At 52.8% G+C, this 19,331-nt stretch overlaps 1 protein-coding gene across 4 annotated transcripts in view; it reads left to right on the top strand.

The window, feature by feature from the left end:
• BCL11B (B-cell CLL/lymphoma 11B) overlaps positions 248 to 19,331 on the top strand; it is a 101,895-nt gene continuing 82,811 nt past the window's right edge. For 2 of the 4 annotated variants that reach the window (XM_018066504.1, XM_018066502.1), the window contains exons 1-2: positions 248 to 1,245; positions 14,613 to 14,981. In XM_018066504.1, coding sequence (XP_017921993.1) covers positions 1,188 to 1,245; positions 14,613 to 14,981 — 427 coding nt within the window. In that variant the 5' untranslated portion in view covers positions 248 to 1,187. The remainder of the gene's footprint in view (positions 1,246 to 14,612; positions 14,982 to 19,331) is intronic. The other 2 variants (XM_018066505.1, XM_018066503.1) reach the window with 1 other exon arrangement.

The raw sequence follows: 19,331 nt of genomic DNA, 5'->3' as shown, positions 1-19,331 counted from the left end.
GCGGGTGTGCGCACGGGCGAGTGTGTGTGTGTGTGTGTGTGCGCGCGCGCGCGCGAGTGTGTCTCTGTGTGTGTGTGCTTTCTTGTTCTCTTACAGGGTACAATGTTAAAAAGCCACCGCTAGTCGCCCCCAGTGCTCCGACTCTCTGGGTCTTTTTGTCTCTAGTGCAGATTAAACGTCACGTCCGCACTTGAACTTGAATTTTATCCCATTGTACAGAGGCAGCCCCAGCCATAGAGAGACCGAGAGCTCCCAGAGAACCCGGACTCCGCCATCTTCACGTTGCAATCTATAGCTCCCAGTCCGCGCCCGCACCGACCCAGGCGCACTGGGTGAGCCGCCCCGCAGCCCAGCTCCCCCCGGGCCAGCGGCTCCAGGGGAGCGCTGGGGAGCGCTCGCGGGGACCCGGCAGCCTCTCCGGCCGGCGCCAGCCTGCCAGGTGAACTGGGAAGGAGCCGCTCCTGGAGTCCCCCCAGAGCCTCGGAAGGGTCAGTCTCCGAGAAAAAAACAGGCAGCCCGCAGAAAACCCAGAAACCACCGAACCGGGGCAGTTTTACATTGCTTTGGGTTTTTTGAGGGGGCGGGGTGAGGGGGTACGAGACAAGTCCTCAAGTTTTCTTGGCTTTTTTTCTTTTCTTTTTCTTCTTTTATTTTTTATTTGTTTGCATTTTTCCCCCCTCCCCCCCCCCTTCCTGGTAGAAGTGCGCTTTACACCTACCAGACCCTCAAAGTGTCAGGAGCCGGTGCAAAATCCGGTTTAAGTTCGAGACATTTGGAAGTCCAGGAGGCCAAGCAGTTTGAAGAAGTGTATGCAATTTTTTTTTTTCCTTGAAAAGAATATATTTTTGAAGAAGCAAGCCAGTCCGCGGCAAGCAGCAGCAGATTTTTTTTCCTTTCTCCTATTTTAGATCGAGAGGTTTTGCTTTTTCTTTTTCCTTCTCTTTTTCTTTTTGCAAATAAAAGAAAAAACAGCATAGAAGAAAGCGCAAAATAAAGAAGAAGAAGAGGAGGAAGAGAGGGCAAGAGAGGAAGGAAAAAAAAAAAAAAAACCAAAACACCAACCCGGGCAGAGGAGGAGGTGCGGCGGCGGCAGCGGCGCGGCGGCAGCGGCGGCGGCTCGGACCCCCTCCCCCGGCTCCCCCCATCGGTCCAGCTCTCCGGGCGATGTCAGAATAGATGCCGGGGCAATGTCCCGCCGCAAACAGGGCAACCCGCAGCACTTGTCCCAGAGGGAGATCATCACCCGTAAGTGTCTGCGGCGTGCGCGCGAGGGGCCGGAGCGTGGGGCTCCGGGCGCCCAGGGCTGGGGACACCGAGCCGGGCGCAGCCGGGCCGGGTGCCCGGGCGGCCCGCGGGCTCGCACAGGGGCAGCGGCGTCGGCCCAGAGCCTGGTTGGGGGGGCGGGAGGGCCTTAGGAAAGTTTCTTTGCAGCCCGGGGAGTCCGGGCGCTGCGCAGTCCGATGCGCCCGGGGCTTGGGGGCCTGCGGAGCGGGCTCCGGGGCCGGGGAGGGGGCGCGCAGGCTGGAGGAGGTGTGTGTGTGTGCGCGCGGAGCCCGGCTGGACGCTCGCCCCTCCGAGCGGCGTGTGTGGCGGCGGCGGCGCTGGTGGCGGGGTTTGGAGAGGAGGGGGGAGGGGGTTGGGGGAGCGGAGGGGGAGGGGGGAGCCGGGAAGTGGGGAAAAGTTGGCGAGCGCGTGGGTCCGCGCTGACGGCGCCGGCGGAGGGGAGCGGGGTGCGCTCGGGCCTGGGGGAGACGCAGGGCGAAGGGTGGCCGCTGGCTCCGAGTTCCCCCAGTCGCGGCACCCGGCCGGGCAGGGCGCCGGCCACGCCGGTCCTCGGATTCCGCTGCCGCCTTTCTCTCCCCTCCTCGTGCTATTTGCAAAAGAATCCAGCTGCGCGGCTGTTTGCTGGGCTCCTGCACCCCCACCCCCATTTCCCCACCTCCGTCTGTCTCCTGGGATGTTCTTGTCTTCTTTGCCCCCCACTCCAAAAAAAGGTGGGGGACATCGGGGGCTGGTGAAAAATCCCCGCCACGAGGGGGCTGGGGGGAAAGGGTTGTCAGCTCGGAGTGGGAAGAGAGGGACGTGCTTGTAAAATAGTGGAAAAAAAATAAAAGAAAGAAAAGAGGAAAAAAAGGGAAAGAGACCTATCCATCTCTTACCCATCTGCCTATCTCAGATCTTTCATCTTCCCCTGTCTAAATAAACAAGGCAGGTCGCAGTGGAAATCCACCGGCTGAAATCATGTGGGTTTCAAGCAAGTGGCGGGGAAGGCAAAGTCAGTCAAGGGGGCAGAGACGCAGCCGCTTCCAGCGTCCCGGTCGGGTTTATTTAGCGAAGGGAAGAAGCGTGCGGGAGCGGGCCAGGTACGGGGTTGGCAGGGGAGCTCGCCCGGGTGCCTGCACACTTGCAGCGGGAAGGTCGGCTCGCCGCGCTCCCTGCCCGCCGCAGCCCGCGGGCCGCTGCTCCGCCGCGCGCAAACCTTTCCCCGCGGTCCTTTCTCTCGCGGTGCCAGAGTCGCCGTTGCTTTTTTTTTTTTTTAAATTTTTCTTTTAAATTGCAATAGAAATAAAACCTCCTCTGGGTGCCATCGAAACCGCGGGCAGGTTGTGTTCCTTGCCATCCTCCGATCACCTTGTTAGGCTGGGGCCCGGCTGCCGGCGCGGAGCTGGAGAGGGCTGTGCGCCCATCCGTCGCCGAGGACTGGCTGCGGGGCGGCCGAGAGCCGAATATTTATGTTATATTTTAAAAAATTTAAATAAATAAATAAATATATAAAGGGGTTCTCCCCTCCCCGGAAAACCCAGCATAGGAGCCATCTGCTCGGAGCCTCCGCTGCTGCCATCTCTCCTTTGTTACAGCACATACATTAGTAAGAATTTGTGGATTTATGATTATTTTTTGGGGAGGGGAATAGATATGAAAGTGGGCTTGCCTTGGGAGAGGGACGCCTTTCTAGAGGGAGGGAAGAGGGCTTCTCTTATATTTTTCACCATTGTAACATCAAAGAAGACTTGCTGGTTGCATTTAAAACAAAATGTTTTGCAACCAGATTTTAGCCTGGTTTGATCAAGGTCCTTTTCACCCGTTGACATTTAGTCCTTTATCGAGCCTTTAGCAATCTCTTATTCTACACCCCCACTCCCCCCTTTAGATGGTGGAGCGGCTGTTAGAATGTCTGTAGTTGCAGACACCTAATTTCTCCAGGAGGCAATTTGCCCCACAGAGCCTCTGTATAATTGCAAGGGTTGTTTTTGAGGAGGGGGAAGTTGGGGGGGGCTCCGGTAAGGGGGAGTTATGGGGGGTGCATTGCCAAGCTGGCAGCAGCGAAGAAGCCAGGAGTGTTTGCACTTGTGTGTAAAGGGGGAAAGAAGCAGGTAGGTTCGCTTTGCTTTTGCTCTCTCCCCTTCTGGCATTCCTGGGACCTCGGGAACAAGCCCTGGCCGGGAGCACTGGTGGCGGCTGGGTGGCGTGGGGGGGCCAGGGGGGCCTGGTGTGACATCCTTCCCTCCTTCGTTGGTTCCATGGCTGTCTCAGCCTTGCTCAGAGCAGTGCTGGGGAAAGCCCGGCTGACCCTGGAGCAGTGGCTGGGAAGGAGAGATGGGGAGAAGGAGACCAGGGGGTGGGGGGCAAAGGATACCCTGCCTGCTTTTCAGGGGCCCATGGAGCCCAGGGCATGTGCAGGGGTTTAAGAAGGGAGAGTGGTCCAACCAGTTCTCAGACAAGGCTATTTATTATCCCCAAAGCAGCTGGCTATTCTGTCTGTCCTGTGTCACCCAGGAGGTGGGAATGCAGGCAGGGGGAAAGACAAGAATGGGATGCGGTTTAGGCTTAAGGCCTGTACAAGTGTGTCTCCTCAACGATGCAGGAGTCGTGGGTCTCAGGTGCTCTGGAGCCCTGGCCAGCCAAATGGGTGCTGTCACAGCCCTGATCGGGGACCCACGTTTTAGCTTTTAAATGTGAAAAGAAACCACCTAAAGCGTGGTACATCTTCAGTTGGGTGGCAGCCCGCTGGCTTCAGGTTCTTTCGAGATGATGCAACTTGGGATAACTGATGGTCTGAGACACAGAGAGCACACAAACGGCATCGATAATCTTGGGGGTGGGGGGCTGGCAAGGCGGAGAAGGACTCCATAATGAGCTAGTTAAATTTACAGACAGGTCGGAGAGAAGAGGAGCCCGGGAGGAGAGTGTGGGAGACAGCTGGGGATGAAGACCTAGGCTTCTGGTTTGTTTCAAAATGTTTGACCCAGATGGATGTGGCTTTTAAAGCCGGAGGACAGACACAGCTATTAATAAAAACAAACACAAAACAACTCAGTGACAATAGTGAAGAGGGGAGGATGAGGGACAGTGGACTGACCAGGCAGAGAGGAAAGGGCCGTGAGCCGGTGGTGCCAGGCAAGGTGAGTGGAGAGGCAGATGAACCCCAGCCTGAGACTTTCCGAAGGAAATAACAAGTCCGGGGTAGATAACAACTCCAGTGCAGGTGATTTTATTTTTCAACAACCCCCCCAACAGGTTTCCTTGGAAGATTAGTAATTTTCCGTATGAGTTCACGATTTTGCAGAACAACTAGAGAGACCCAAGATTTGATGCAGAAGTTAGGCTCACCGTGTTAATTCCATGGTTGCCTTTTAAATTAGGTTTTGCTGTAGCTGTATGTTTTGAAGGCCGCTGTGCTTACAATTATCTTAACTCCCCAGGGTAGAGTGTATCTCCAGGTGTCCACGTATGTTTCAAAATTGGGCCTTTGATAAATTTCATCAGATCTAGGCCCCTCTGTTTTTTTGATAATTCTGGGAGGGGGAGGAGTGAAGTTTGTCCCCCTTCTGCACAGAAGGGAACCCCATATCATTAGAAGTGTGACATAAGTCAGCTGCTCTGATTCTAAGGGAGAGTAAAACCGTGTTCATCCAAGGTGTTATGCCCGGCTGATTCTATTCATTTGTAATTCACACCTGAGAGAAGACAGCCATGAGCATATTTTAACAACCCCTAGTATTTTTAAAGGGTAGTCTTTCCCTCCCTGAAAATTATGTACAGTGGCATTTTTTTTTTTTGAGGGTGGGAGGTATGGGGGCGGGGGTTGCTCTCTGTCTGTGCTTTGGCCTTGGAGATTTTTGTCTGGCCTTCAAAATATGTCGTAACAGAAAAGCGAGTCATTTCTCAAATGCCGGAGTGAATACAGCTGCTTTGGGGAAGCCAGCCTTAGGAACATGGAGGGAGGCTGAGGTCAGATTGGGTGGGGTGCTTTGGTGGCCACTGTGCAGGGCTAACTGGATCTTAGGGTTCCAAAGGGCAGGCCAGCTTTGGGTGCACTGGGCAGTAATTAGCCTTCTGTCTCAGGGGAACTGGAAGCAGGCTGAGCAGTTGGGTTCCCACAGACGGGTTTCCCGCTGCATAGCGCACCAGTTTCTAGCTGCTTGTCAGAATCGAGCTCTTGGCGCTTGCCTTTGGGCTCAGAACACGGCTTGCCCTCACCTTCCCTTTTTCCTTTTCATCTCCTTTCTCCGATCTTTTTTGCATTCTCTGTTGCTTGTTGTGATAAAAGACTTTCCAAAATAAACTTTCAGTTGAATTGGCTTTTGGTGGATGGCAAGGCTGCAACGCCCAGCGGTGCCTGGCGCCACTTGGCAGCTAGGGGGAGCTCCGTGCCCGTGTCATGCGCGGAGCCGGCCCCGCGAGGGGCCGGGACCAGGCTTCCATCAGCCGCGAGAGCCGTTTACGTTGCTGCAAAATGTCTTAAGTGTGAAGTTGTAATATTGATTTTCCTGCACAGAGTCGAGCAGGACAAAATGAGAATATAAGTTTGAGAAATCTATTTTCAAGCTATCGGCATTGATTTACAAGCCTTCACTAGGCAGATGGGGGGACAATTTTTCTTTTTAATTTTTTTTTTTTGAAAACAATTGCAGTGCTTAGTTTTTTGAACGGGTGTGTTTCCTCTAGTTCGTCTGTGGTATTGACTTTATGAATTCCATTAGGTCGTCGAGGCACACGGGATGGGCTGTGGGGGGGTGTCTGGGAAACGTGAACCTCGTTTTGTCCGTTCCTGTGTTGCATGTCACAGACCCCGCGATCTGCCGCTGCCTTGGGGAGTCATGTGTCTAAAACAGCTTGATGAATGGAAATCCTTTCAGCTCAGATTTTATAACACTCGGATTCTCAATTCCATTTATTAGGTAATGTTCCCACTGTACTAAGGGAAAAAGCATCAGTCCCCAAAGAGATAAAATGCCAACTCAAATAACATGTAAAACTTTGTTTGAGAGGAGTATGTGCTTGCGAGACCCAGCTTTGCTAATGCTTTTCACCCCGAACGGTGCCCTTAATGGACGGCCTTTAACGAGATGATTTCTCCCCTAACAGTGTAATTTCGTGCTGGGGAATATGTGGGCTTTTGATCACAGGATTTCTGGATCTATAAAGTCTTCTTCTCCAAGTTCAAGAAATCTGCAGACAGCACAGTTAACCCTGAGTCTCCTGTACTGAGTTCAGTCCATGGGCAGAAGAGGTTACGTGGAGACAGAAAAGGAGTGCTTTATTCTAACCTAAAAGAGAAATAAATTAGGTCAGACAAAAGCCTAGCGCTGTCATCAGCCGGGGAAAGAGCCTTCACTCTGCAGTACAGAGGGCCAGCAATTTATCTGATGATTTCTCTACTTCATTTAATGTTTGAATCAAGCCTGTTGTAAGCACATTGCGGCAGTGAGCTCATTTGACAACTCAGAGATAAAACGCCACTGTTGTCTTGAACCCTTGGGCTGGGGCCGTGGCCTCTGGCCTGCAGAAAACCGTTAAAAAAAAAAAAAGTCATTTCAAAAATCCCCAATCCTTTGCCTTGGAACTTGGGGGAGTTTCACAAGCTGTAACTAAATACAGACTACAGGTTCGACAGCGTGTGAAGAAAATAATTATACGAGGAGGAGGGTCAGGATGGGGTTCCTGACCTTTGGGGACCATCTCTTGCATCTCCTATGGCTCAAGGAAGGACCCTCTGGCTGTCTGGTTAGGTCCTACCTGTAGCTAAGACTCTCCAAGGGCTTAGGACTGGGTTTGATGCTGTTGTCACATTTGCAAGGACGGGGGAAAATAAATGCTCTTTGGGAACTGTGGCCACAGTCAAATTGTTGATGCTGGCCAAGCATCCTTCTCTGAAGGTAGTGTTAGCTTTGGGCCTACTGGCTTTTTTTTTTTTTTTTTTTTAAGGGAGAGGGCACGGCAGAACATCAGGGATGGATGTCTGTGTCACCCGGCTGCTCTGAGTGTGGCTTTGTCATTTTCCAGCTCTCTGTTTAATCCCACGATGGGGCCTGGGGGCCTGGCAAGGCCCTCTTCCTCATCTCACAACCCTTCCTTCCCAGACAGCCAAACGTCAGCGAGATCTACCCGAGCTGTCGTTCCCCTCCCCAAGAAAAGCCATTTGCTGACCGGCTCCCTTGAGCAGTGGTTTTCCCCAGGCATGTATAAAAAGTGCCGAGAGCAGGCTATTTGGAGGCACATGAAAGCCGAGGGACACACTTCGAGTGTCTTCCGCACGAGCCAGTGAGGGGAGCGAGGGGAGAAGCATCGTTTTTTTACTGGCAAAAGTGACACCAGATCGCGGTTTGATTAATGGTGCTACATTCACGGGGACTCTCGTCCGGCATTTTGACATATGCAAGTCTTTTGTGTAGTTGCTGAAATTCAAGAAATTCATTCTTTATTTCTTTTTTTCCGAGGCAGCTGATAATCTGCTTGGGTGTTGAATTAGCCAGCCCGAGCTCTGCTACGATAATGAAATCCCAGACCACACCGAATTAGGTAACTTCAAAGTAAAAAAAAAAAATCCTCTGTTTTACACAACTTTTTTATGACCCCCTTCGACTGAACTGCTGAAATGCAAATACACTTGAGAATGTTCTAACGAGTTCTATACTAAAACAGCAAGCAAAAATGACTCAGGAAAGTTGAGTGCCAGCGTTATTGTGATGAACGTGAGCCTCAGAAATGGATGCACTGCTGAGAATTAAAAATCGGGGGGAATCAAGTTTAAATTTCTACCTTGGAAACGAGATGTTGGAAGCAGTTTTCACTCTTGTTGTTTTGCTGTGAGCCTCAGAGCCTCGCCTTCAGTTAAAGGCTCTCAGTTCAGCATCCTGTGTGGACGGTCCTTTTCTTCTGTTTGGCACCTTTGAAAAGGCACAGCATTAAAGAAAACAAATCTCTTCATTGGGCCTCGAAGAATGCTTTTATATGTTTTATTACGAGCTTTGTCGTGTCTGAAAATTTAAGGTGTTTGCAGGTTTATTGAATCTTCTGAATGTGTTTAGAAGGATTTCTGTAGCAAAGCATTTTTCTTTAAAGAACTATCTGATTTCTCAAAACATAGGTCACTCCGTGCTTTGGTATCATGGGCTTGACTTTGTTCTTAGTCACCTTGTGGTAGTGAATGGGCTCTGTGAATACACCTGAGCGGTGCTTTCCTTGTTCGTGGGGTCTTTTTCTTCCTTTTGTATGTGTGAGACCTGGCCTCTGGCCTCCGGAGCTCAGTTTTGGGGGATCTGGAGAGGCGGGTGCACTGGGGGAGGTGGGGAGTTTGGACCAAGTCTGTCGAGCAAGTTAGGGGAGTTTTCAGGGAGCCGATTTTAACATGCTTAAGTATCCTGAAACCAGGCTGGGGGCATAGAGGACAGTTTGTGTATGTGGAGGGGGGTGTTCTTCCTACCCTCAGAACCACCCCCCCCCACCTTTCCTGAAGAGTGCTGACTGGGTTCTTCCTGTGTCCCAAACATCTCCTCGGATCAGGAGTCCCCACTTCCCTGAAATGCAGGTCAAGCCTGGGTCTTCCGGCGATGGGCCCGGTCAGCCAGACCCCAGGTCATCTTCACGGACAGGGAAATCCACATTACAGATGAGGTTGTGCCCCGGCCTCCTTCTTTCTGTCCAGATGTCAGAAATATGGAAGATTTCACTTTGAGGCGGGTGCTGCGTTTGGCGCAGAGCAGGCAGGGTCTGGTGGGGTTGGTGGCGGGCCCCAGCCTGTGCCCTTCCCTCGAGTGTGAATGTGGCATGGGGCCTGGGCCCCCAGCGATGTGACACCTGGAGCCGGCTGGAGTCCTCCTCCTGCTCCTCCCGGGAGGACGGGTGGTCCAGGAAGAGAGAGCCCAGATCTGTGGGACCTGCCTGGGACCAGCCCGGCTGCCCCCTCCCCGGGTCCAGCAGCAGCCCCAAGCCTTTCCTAGAGGCCAGATGGGGCTGGGTCCTAACCCTTCGTGGCCCCTTGAGGACGTTCAAAACACGTGCCTGGCTCGGCTGAGGCTCCTCTCCGACTCCTCTGCTGGCCCCGCGTGATTCCCTCTGAGCGGAGAACTTCATAAACCTCTTGTCGAGCCTTTAGGCGTCCTCTAGTCATAGATTATTTTCTCTGCCAGGAATTGATTCCTTCTCTCTCCCGTCTCCACCGCCCCCCCACCCCCGCCTGCAACGACTGTCATTTTCTCTTGGATCCAATAAATTAAACGTTGATGGCGGTTCAGAAAGTGTGCTCCGTCGAGGGGTGCATTTTGGTGGCGTTTAGAGGTCTCGGCCCCTCCCTGGATGTTCACGGGGAGGAGAGTGACAAAATCCTTTCGCAGATTGCTGGTTTGGAGCTGGCTGGCGGAGGCTGTCTTCGTAGGAAGCAGGTGTAACGTGTCCTCCCGTCGGATGCGGCGCTCCAGCGCGTGGATGCTCAGCGTCTCTTGTAAACACGCGTACAAATAGGATGGCGGCGGTGACGTCGGTGGCACAGGATTTTGAGAGCCTGGCACCCCTCCCCCCACCTCCTTCCCCTACCCACCCCACCCCGATCACCGAAACAGTAATTCTCCATGGGTTTCTCCTGGTCTGTGGCTTAGCCATTAAGGGACAAGATTGGGATTTGAATTGACACAGGGTTAAGGGGACGCAGGTCTGTGTGCTGTGCGTGTGGCATGGAACATGCTCTGGGCTCTGGGGACAGCAGGAGGCCAGCCCCTTGGTTGGAATTCCCCGAGGGGCAGGTGCAGGGGCAATTGTTAGAGCAGACCCAGGGCGGGCAGGGCCCTTGGAGCCAGCGTGTGATGGGGGTGGGGGTCCCTGGCCAGGTAAGGCCCGCTAAGCCTCTGCAGCTGCTGGGGGGCCTGTGGGCTGCTTGGCCCGGTCGGTGTTAATGATGTCTTTCCATTTCTGTCTTCTGCCCAAATTCCTTCCCGGCCAGACCGAGGCATGGGGGAACTGGTCTGAGGATCAAGTGTTTCCCCGTCCACTTAACAGGAATGTCCATTAGTATCTGTGAACCCTGATTTCATTGCTTCTAAGTGTATTTATGAGCTGGGAGGAGTCCTTGCCTTGTAAATGAAATGTGGTTTTGTTGTAAAAGAAAATGACAACAAACATGTAACTGTGTGTGTGTGTAAATATATGTTTGTCCATGTGCTTTAGGATGTCACGTTTCAGAACCCACCCCAGCCAGGTACCTGCTGTTGGAACAAGTCATCAGCTGCACTCAGTCATCTTTCCTCCCGTTGAGTCAAATGTCGCAGCGATCCGTCGACTTTATTCGGCTCATGAGAGTGAGGGCAGCAGGGTTTTCCAGAGCTGCTGACTCTTGGGGGAGCTTTGCGTGAAAGCGGAAATCCTCTCTGAGGAAAGGACCTCATCTTTGCCTTCTTTTTTTTTTTTTTTTTAAAGGCTGGAGTTTGTGGGACAAGGCAGCCAGAGGGGCTGGTTTGTAGGGTCTGGGAGTTTGAAAGGCTGCTTTGTGTATATGTGACTTTTCTCCTTTCTGGTGCTTTCTCATCTCTAGGTGGCAGTTTGGGCGACTCTGCCTGTCAGGCAGGGGCCTGGTCCTCTGAGCCTGTGTGGGGCAGTGGGTCTCCACCCGCGCCCACAGGACTGAGGAAGGAGGGTTTGTGGGGGGCAGGCCCCATTTCGCTGTGCCCTTCTCTGAGCCTGGGCAAGTGGTTCTTTCTCCTTTTATTTCTTCTGTGAGCTATCGGCTTCTAAGAAGGGACACAGGCGCGCGCGCGCGCGCGCGCACACACACACGCACCCCCACGCCCAGCTCAGTATCCGCCTGCAGAGGAAATGAAACCACAGCCCGCCTTTGGGGGTGTCTCCAAAGGCCTCAAGCATGAGATTCAGCAAGCTGTCTTGGTCCACCCGCTCTGACCTAAAAGCTTGACAGTTTGGGGGTTCGGGGTGACGTTGCTACTTTCCTGGGAAGCTCCTCCCGCAGCAGCCAGAGCCCAGGGCTCCACGCCCCGAGGGGGTGGGGTGGGCAGAGGAAACCCGGATCCTTGAAGTTGGGCGAACACCCCCTGTCATCTCCAGGAGTTTTACTTTCAGCACTGCACGTGGTGGGGGAAGGACATGTTTTTGTTTCTTTTCCTCCTGGGCGCCTTTGGAGGAGGCAGAGGGCTGGACCCTGGGTCTGGGGACCTGAGTTCAGAGCTGTCTTCTGGATGGGACTCCAGCGGGGCCTGGCTGCCCAGGCTGGCTGGCTGCAAGAGGGCTGGAGGCAGAACTCAGACCTGCGGCCCAGTCACTGGCTTCGGATACTTTCAAACTCAATTACTGGGGCTCACGAGGCTTGCAGCAGGAGGAAAGTGAAAAGGCAGAGACTGCCAAATAAAGGAAGGAATACCAGATGTTACCAGAACAAAACAAAACAAAAAAAAAAGGAGGAAAAAGGAAAACTGTTGGTACAGAGTCCCTTAGCAAAAGATGGCGAGGAGAAGGATGAATACCTATGAACAGGCCTGTGTGACCTTTGCTCGTTTTTAAATTAGCCTGTTTCTTTTGCAAGAGAAAAGAAGTTTGAGATTATGTAGCTTAAAATCCTGCAGCAGAGAGGAACTATTCAGGCTCCTTCTCAAAATTCCCACCGGGGAGAACGGACTGATGGACTCGGCTGAAAAAGTTTAATGAAACGCAAAACCAAGACGGGGGAAGCCAAGATGAAATTAGATGACAGAAAACATCTCCCTTCCACAGAAAGGATGATCAGGTTGGGGTTCGGATGGATGAAATATTGTCTTTGTTTATTTTTTATCAAATGCCCTTACAGATGCTGCTGAGTGCCAGGTCCGCTCAGAAGGACCAAGTACCTCCACTCTTTCTACCACAGAACTCACCCCTGTTTGATTTCAATTCTCGATTTCATTTTGTCCTTTTTTTTTTTTTTTTTGCTTTTTCAGCTCATTTCCTTTGTGCCTCTCTTTCTCTCTCTCTCTCTTTTTTTTTTTAACAAAACAGTATTTTGACATCCTCCTCCCATTTATTAAGAGTTCCTTCTCTGGCAATGGTGCACAATACATCCTTATATTTCTAAAGAACTGTTTTCACAGCCCTTCTCCTTTGGCTCTGAAATTATGTATATGTAATTGGTAATTAAAGGTGCGAGCTTTTCAATATAAACAGTATTGCTCAATGTTAGATCATTAAAGGGAAAAGAGGCACCGAATAATTACCTTTAACATTCTGACAAACCGTGCGCAGGGAACCCGGTACCCCTAGAAACACTGTTCGGCGTGAGGGTTGTGATTACATTTTAACCATAGCAAAGCATCTTTTCATAAAATAAATTGGTAAATTAATTATGTAGCATTGTCTTCCAACTCCTTTTTAAGTAAACTCTGGTTTCTTTTTAAAGTGTAATTAATGGTTTCTGGGGCCGCCTTTGTGCACACTGGTTTTTCTTACCTTCTAGGTTCTTTCTTTTTTTTTTTTTGTTAGAGGTATGCAGACAAGAGATTTCGGATTTCTTCATCTGCGGGGTGTCTTTGGGCGGCCGCATTGCCAGTGCATTTCTACATGTAATTCATCGAGGGCTCCGTCTGCTTTTCTGGAAGCACGGGCGGGATCTCAGATGGTCACTTCCCTTCTCTGCAACACCTGGGCGCCTACCCCTGCGTGCAGAGTTCACGCGTGTTCCATGGCCTGTGCTGTCTGCTGGGTCTTCCACACGGACTCTCACAGGCCCTGAAGAAGCTTGTGCTCAGAACACACAGAGCCGTGATTTATAATGTAGGATGGAAGATGCCACAGGATTTTTTCCTTAAATTATCTGTTCTTTGGCTCTGGCCCGTCAATAACTTCACTGCCACGGAATGTGTTTTCCTCCAGTCTGTTTCTTCCCTCTGTTCTTCTGTGGTTTTCATCATCCTTTCTTAAATGCCACACAACTTAAACCGTACCTGCCTCCTCGGGTTTCAGACCCCCTGGCTGCCCCCTGGCTTCTCGGAAGACCCCACCACTGGTGCTGTCTACATGGCCGTTGACATTTGCTCTTGACAAATTTCACCTCGAGGTTGCTCAGACCCTGAGCGTGGATGCAACTTCACTGTCCAGTTGCCTTATTTATTACCTGTTGGTTGGCCGTGTCTCCCAGGTTTTCCTGAGGGGGTTGCTGCTTTTTGAGGCGTTTATTAGCTTCAAAATATTTGGGTCCCTTGCCCCCTACAAAACAAAAATGAAAGGAGGTAGGTAGATCGGCGGCTAAAGAAATATGAAAACATACAGCCCATTGCAAGTGTGGTTTGTCATCTGCCAAGAAATGCTTTTGGAGTCTAAAGAGTTTTTTTTTTCCTTTCTTTTCTTTTTACTGGGAGTGAAATAAAAACCCACCAACAAAAAGGGACAGTAGGGAGTTGGTGAATGTCGGCAAAATCTACAAAGCGATGGAAGTCTGACCAGAAGCAGAGTGTTTGGCAGGGAAGCTGGCTGCCTCGTTCAGCTGACTAGCCGCGTCTCTTCCCTGTTTTATTTTTTTTTCTTTCCCTTCGATATTTCTTTCTGAACCAATGCTCACTTGTTGCTTTCTGAGCCCGGGTCCTTTCTTTCTCTTGGAAAGACCAGCCCCGGGACGCCCGTCTGGGTTTCTGTTTTCCCGTCTGGTGTGCAGCCAGGTCTCAGGTAGAGGAACGCAAGCAGGGGAGGATCTCCCTCCTCATGAATGGGGAGGACCTGAATGAAAGGTGGGAGGGAAGAGGGGTGTGCGACTCCCGCCAGAGCAGGGAGAAACAGCTCTGGCTCACTGTTCTAAGCCTTGGCTGCCCATCGGAATCACCTGAGAGCCTTAAAAAAAAAAAAAAAAAAAAGACAGCCTGAAGCTCGACTCCCGGTGTCATTGGTCTGGGGTACTGCCTGGGTGCCTGGGGGTTTTCAAAGGTCCCAGGTGGTTCTGAGATGTCGCAGAGTTTTCGAGATGCCTCTCCATCATGCTGCCACCAGGCTGGGGATGGTCTAGCCCCTGGTGGAACCAGGATGTGTGTGGATGTGCAGGTGGTCATGTGTGTGTCCGTATGCTGAACTGAAGGGAAATTGGCAGGAAATAAACTAGAAAGCCGTAAGATCCGCACTGCTTAAGGGGCAACCTCTGGGAGCTGCAAGGGCTGCACCCAGAGCCTCAGTTTGCCCATCTGTGGCACGCAGGATGGCGAACCCTTTACCTCCAGGAGTCTTGGGTGGGGAACGTGGTGAGCCCTTCGCATCCCACAGCGGAGGGGCCTGCCTCTCGGTGGGGAAGAGTTGGAATGAATGATGGGTCTTGTGACTCCTTAAGCCCATCTTGTCTTCTCTGCCCCTCCCCTTGTGCTTTCTCTCTCCAGCAGAGCCTGAGCATGTGGAGGCCGCCATCCTCGAGGAAGACGAGGGTCTGGAGATAGAGGAGCCCGGCAGCCTGGGGCTGATGGTGGGTGGCCCCGACCCTGACCTGCTCACCTGTGGACAGTGTCAGATGAACTTCCCCCTGGGAGACATCCTGGTTTTTATAGAGCACAAGAAGAAGCAGTGTGGAGGCAGCCTGGGGGCCTGCTATGACAAAGGCCTGGACAAGGGCAGCCCTCCGCCCTCCTCGCGCTCTGAGCTCAGGAAAGTGTCTGAGCCGGTGGAGATCGGGATCCAGGTGACCCCCGATGAGGATGACCACCTGCTGTCACCTACGAAAGGCGTCTGCCCCAAACAGGAGAACCTCGCAGGTATGGAACGTTGCCCTCGCCCGGCCGCTGCAGAAGCCACCCCAACCCCTCGGGTCCCAGGCCCGCCCTCGCCCCTCGCTGTGCCGGGGGCGGGGGTGGCTCACCCTCTGTCTGAGGGTGGCGGTGCTGGGAGGGCCCAAGGGGCTACCAGGATGGGCTCGCCCTCACCTAGGGGCTACCATCCGGGTGTCTCAGGAGGAGACAGACTTGGGGCTTGGAGAGGCCCAGAGGGCTGAGGGTTGCTTTGCTTTTGGCAATGGACTCTGTGGTGGGGGCCTCATCCACAGCTGGCTGGGAGGGCAGGATGGACCTTGGGAAGGCTAGCTGGCCCTGACTTTGCTGGTGTTCTTGGCTTAGTCTCTGGCTTTGGAGCCCGACCGTATCGCGTTGGAATCTCTTCTTCATATCTTGGACAAAGTCAGTTTCCCCATCTGTGAAACGGAGCGAGTGAGACCTATCTGTTGGGGGTTGTTGTGAGGCTTGATGAGATATTGCGTGTGGGCAGGGCCTGCTGGGGGCCCTCGTTTTTCTCATCCACTCTCTGGCTTCGGTTTCCCATCTGTCTAAAGAGGCCCCTTCTGATGTTGCCTAGTGCTAGAAGTGGGCCCAGGGAGGGGCTCGTGGGAACCTGGCTGGAGCCGGTGCTCCTTGAGGGAGGTTGGCCATCACCTCTGGCACGCTCACCTGGTGGGCCACCTGGATGGCTGGCTTTGATCACCTGAAGAAGAGGTGCAGAGGCTGGCGTCCTCGGGCAGGCCTAGGGAGTTGGCCTCAAGTTCTGTTCGGGTCAAGGCCACGGCTCGCCAGGGCCTCCTTCAGGGAACCCGTGCCCTGTGCAGCCCAGAGTGGTGGCTTCTGGTTTGTCCTACTGAGCTCAGGGCCCAGGTTGGCCCGGGTTTCCTAGAAGCGGCAGGATGCTATTGGAGCTCGTGCAGGGCTCGGATCCTGCCAGGAGACTTTGGACAAGCTCCTTCGGGGTCCGAGCCTCAGTTTCTGCTGGTGTCACCAGGAGGGACAGTCCTGGCAGGCCGAGTGGGTAGGTTCAAAGAGCAGGAGCTCTGTAAATGCTTTGCCAGTGTGGCTTTCCTCCTGGGGGTACTTTCTGGCACTGCAGCTCGCAAGCAGTTGGCTGGCGGAGAAGATTGTATCCATCTCCGCCACGTCTGGGTCATGGAAACCAGCGGAGGTGCTGGGCGGACGGAGGCTTTGGGTGCTACTTGGGGTGGGCAGGTGAACCTGGTGGAACCAGGACATTCTGCTCCCATGGGTGGGACAGATGAGTGTGGCCAGGAGACCCCCCAGCCCCACCCTGCCATTACCCAGGAGACAGTCAGATGACGCAGCAAGGCCAGCTGCTCTGGGGCAGCCACCGGGCAGCTCTGTGACCCTGAGCCTCCCTTTGCCCATCTGCGCAGTGGGGTTAATGAACTCTGTCTCTGGCCTGCAGTGGAGTGCTGAGTCCTGCAGGCATGGGCTGGGCCCTGGGGAGACCCTGTGCAACCAGACTGGCCTGTGGGGCTGGCCTTCTGGCTGGCGTCCTAGCGTGAAATCTCCCACACTCTCAACTTGCCCAGGGCGTTGAGAAAAGTGTCTGACGTGTTCAGGCCAAAGTCCCGTCTGCCCCGGTTTCTCAGAGCGCCAAGCAGGTCTGAGTGATCCCACCTTCCTTAGGCCCGGAGCCCTGACTCGAGGAAGGTGTTGGGCCCCTTGTGTCTGTGTTTCTTTCCTTTGTCCGACGCTGAGAGACAGTTTTCACCAGTGGCACAGACACCTGGCATCAGCTCACACAGACCTTTTGGGAGTGGCTTCTGCCTACGAGAGGGGTCCCATTCATGGTTCAATGAGAAGGCTTTCTGCTTTCGCCAGGGCCCATCCAAATCCTCATTTCACAGAGAAGGTATTTTCCAATGAGAGGCTGCAGATCGTTGTGGGTAGGTTTGTTTAAGAAAGCGACTAAATATGATTTCATAAAAGGCAAAGTTAATCTCCAAGGCGGCTCTGTCCTCAACCTCCACACCCCCGGCGCCCTCTGCCCCCCTCCCTTTCTCGAGGTTGTAATACTGCAGCGGCCTACAGTATTTTTATTCTGTGTGTGACGAAAGATATTCTTGGCCTTTTCTGTTCAGCAACAGGACAAATGGATTTCTTCATTCTCGAAAAAATATGTAAAATAATCCCTTAGAAGTCTAAGGAGATATGTTTGTTCAAAGCATTTAAAATGTTATTTTAATCAAAGGCACGAGACAGTCTCCGTGCTGTGTCAGCTAAAGACGACCATTCCGTTTTAACAGCCCATCATGATTTTTCCTTCCCAGGCTCCTTTTTTGCCTTTTCCCCTCCCTACTTTGACACCAACTTTTCCCTTCTTCCTCTTCTTCTTTTTTTTTTTTTAAATTTAATAAAAAGGAAAGATTAAAGAATAAAAACTTCAGTAGCTCAAATGTTTAAAGTCATTTAATATGGTGGGAGCATTAATTATTTTAGCTTAATTGAATTCTGAGGACTGCAGTAGTTGCATTTTTGTAGACAAGCCCTGTTTATTATTTCTCTGTGTAGATTAACAGTAAAGGAAACACAGATAACTTTTAGTTATTTATTGTAAAATAAATGTGTCAATTCATGTGTAAAGCAAGCTGCTCAAAGATAATTGAGTCTTTATATTTTAAGAGGGGGACTAGGAATTCCAGGCGCTTCTCTGCCTGGGCTTCCGGAAATCTACCCAGCTGTTGCCCCAGCCCCGGGCACTGCTGGCCTTGCTCAGGCCTTTCCTGTCCCTGCTTCCTGGCCGTGGTGGGGGGGGGATGCTCCAGCCTGTCCATGCACCCCTGTCATCCCCGGAGCTGGCCCTGGTCGGTAGCTGGTGTGGGTGGTGCTGATTCCTAGGACTTGGCCTCTGGCTTGGTGGTCTGAGGTGGGGCGCCCACGTGGCTGTGAGGGTCCTGCTTTTCCTGGAGCCCACAATCTGAGCGTGGTCTAGACAGGCAGGTCCCAACTCTTTTCCTACCAGGTGCTTCTAGAGGCTGGGCTCCAGAGATGGGCTGGGCAGGGCTGGACTGTAAATATGTGGGGGGTCCCTTCCACTGTTAGGGGCTTCCCGAGTGGTTCAGTAGTTAAGAATCCGCCTGCCAATACAGGCGATGCAGGAGACACGGGTTCGACCCCTGGACTGGAAGGATCCCTTGTAGGAGGGAGCATGGCAACCCACTCCAGTATTCTTGCCTGGAGAATCCCATGGACAGAGGAGCCTGGTGGGCTGCGGTCCACTGGGTTGCAAAGAAGTTACTGAGCCATGCGTGCACTTCCACTATTAAGGACATCCCCAGGGTGAGAACTGAGCTGGAATTCTGTGAGTCATTACCCCAGAGTGGCACTTGTTCCTTGGGATGGTATTCTGGAGATGGGTATAAAGACATTAGTTAACTACTTTTTTTTTTTTTAATGATAGAGGAGTAGGAGAGTGGAGAGAGGATGTTTCTGAAGCTTTGTCTCCTAGGCCTGCGGTCCCCAACCTTTCTGGCCTCAGGGACTGATTTCGTGGAAGACAGTTTTTCCACTGACCAGGGTGGGGTGGGGGGTGGTTTGGGGATGATTCAAGCACATTGCATTTCTTGTGCACTTTACTGCTATTATTGTTACATCAGCTCCACCTCAGATCATCAGGCATTAGATTCTGGAGGTTGGGGACCCCTGTCCCATTGCATTCATTCATTCATTCAACTAGAACCTTCTGCCCTTTCCCGACCCTGGACATCCCCACTGGAAAGAGCCCCCATGGGGCAGGAGCATGGTGGGAGGTGGCCATGTGGGGACATTGCCAGGGTGTGAGCTGCCCTGCCCTTGATGTGCATGGTCGAGTTCGGGGGTGCTGTTTTTTGACGGCGTGCCGGGGCTGGAGGAGGTCCCTCAAGCTTCTGTCCAAGGCCCCCCTGCAGATGGAGGGCTGGTGCTGGCCAGAGGTAGGGGCTTTGGCTGGAGATCTGACCCAGGGGCAGGCATCTGATACATGTCTACCTGTCTAGGAGTTCTTCCTGTTTCTTACGATCCCTTCCCGCCACATCCTCCCTGCCTCTGAGGAGGGTTCTGATGGAGCCCGGGGACCCATCCATCGAGGGCAGCAGGAGCAGTGAACCCTGGGAGGAGAGATGAGCAGGGTCCAGGCTTTGCCAAGAGCGTGAGTCTCTGAGCTCTTCTCTGGGATGGGCGTCTCGAGGAAGGGTGTGGCGGAGTGGGGTTAGGGGTGTCTGGGTTTGCCATCCGCACTGGGGAGCCCAAGTCTGCGCCCACCCTGCTTTCTGCCGGCCACTTGCAGTGTGATGTGCCCTTCTGAGCCGCAGGGTCCTCATCTACCTA

Source organism: Capra hircus, chromosome 21 (assembly GCF_001704415.2).
Source record: "Capra hircus breed San Clemente chromosome 21, ASM170441v1, whole genome shotgun sequence".
In the NCBI taxonomy this organism is placed as follows: Eukaryota; Metazoa; Chordata; class Mammalia; order Artiodactyla; family Bovidae; genus Capra; species Capra hircus.
The sequence above is the reverse complement of the archived record's forward strand: the minus strand, read 5'-3'. Positions and strand labels throughout refer to the sequence as shown.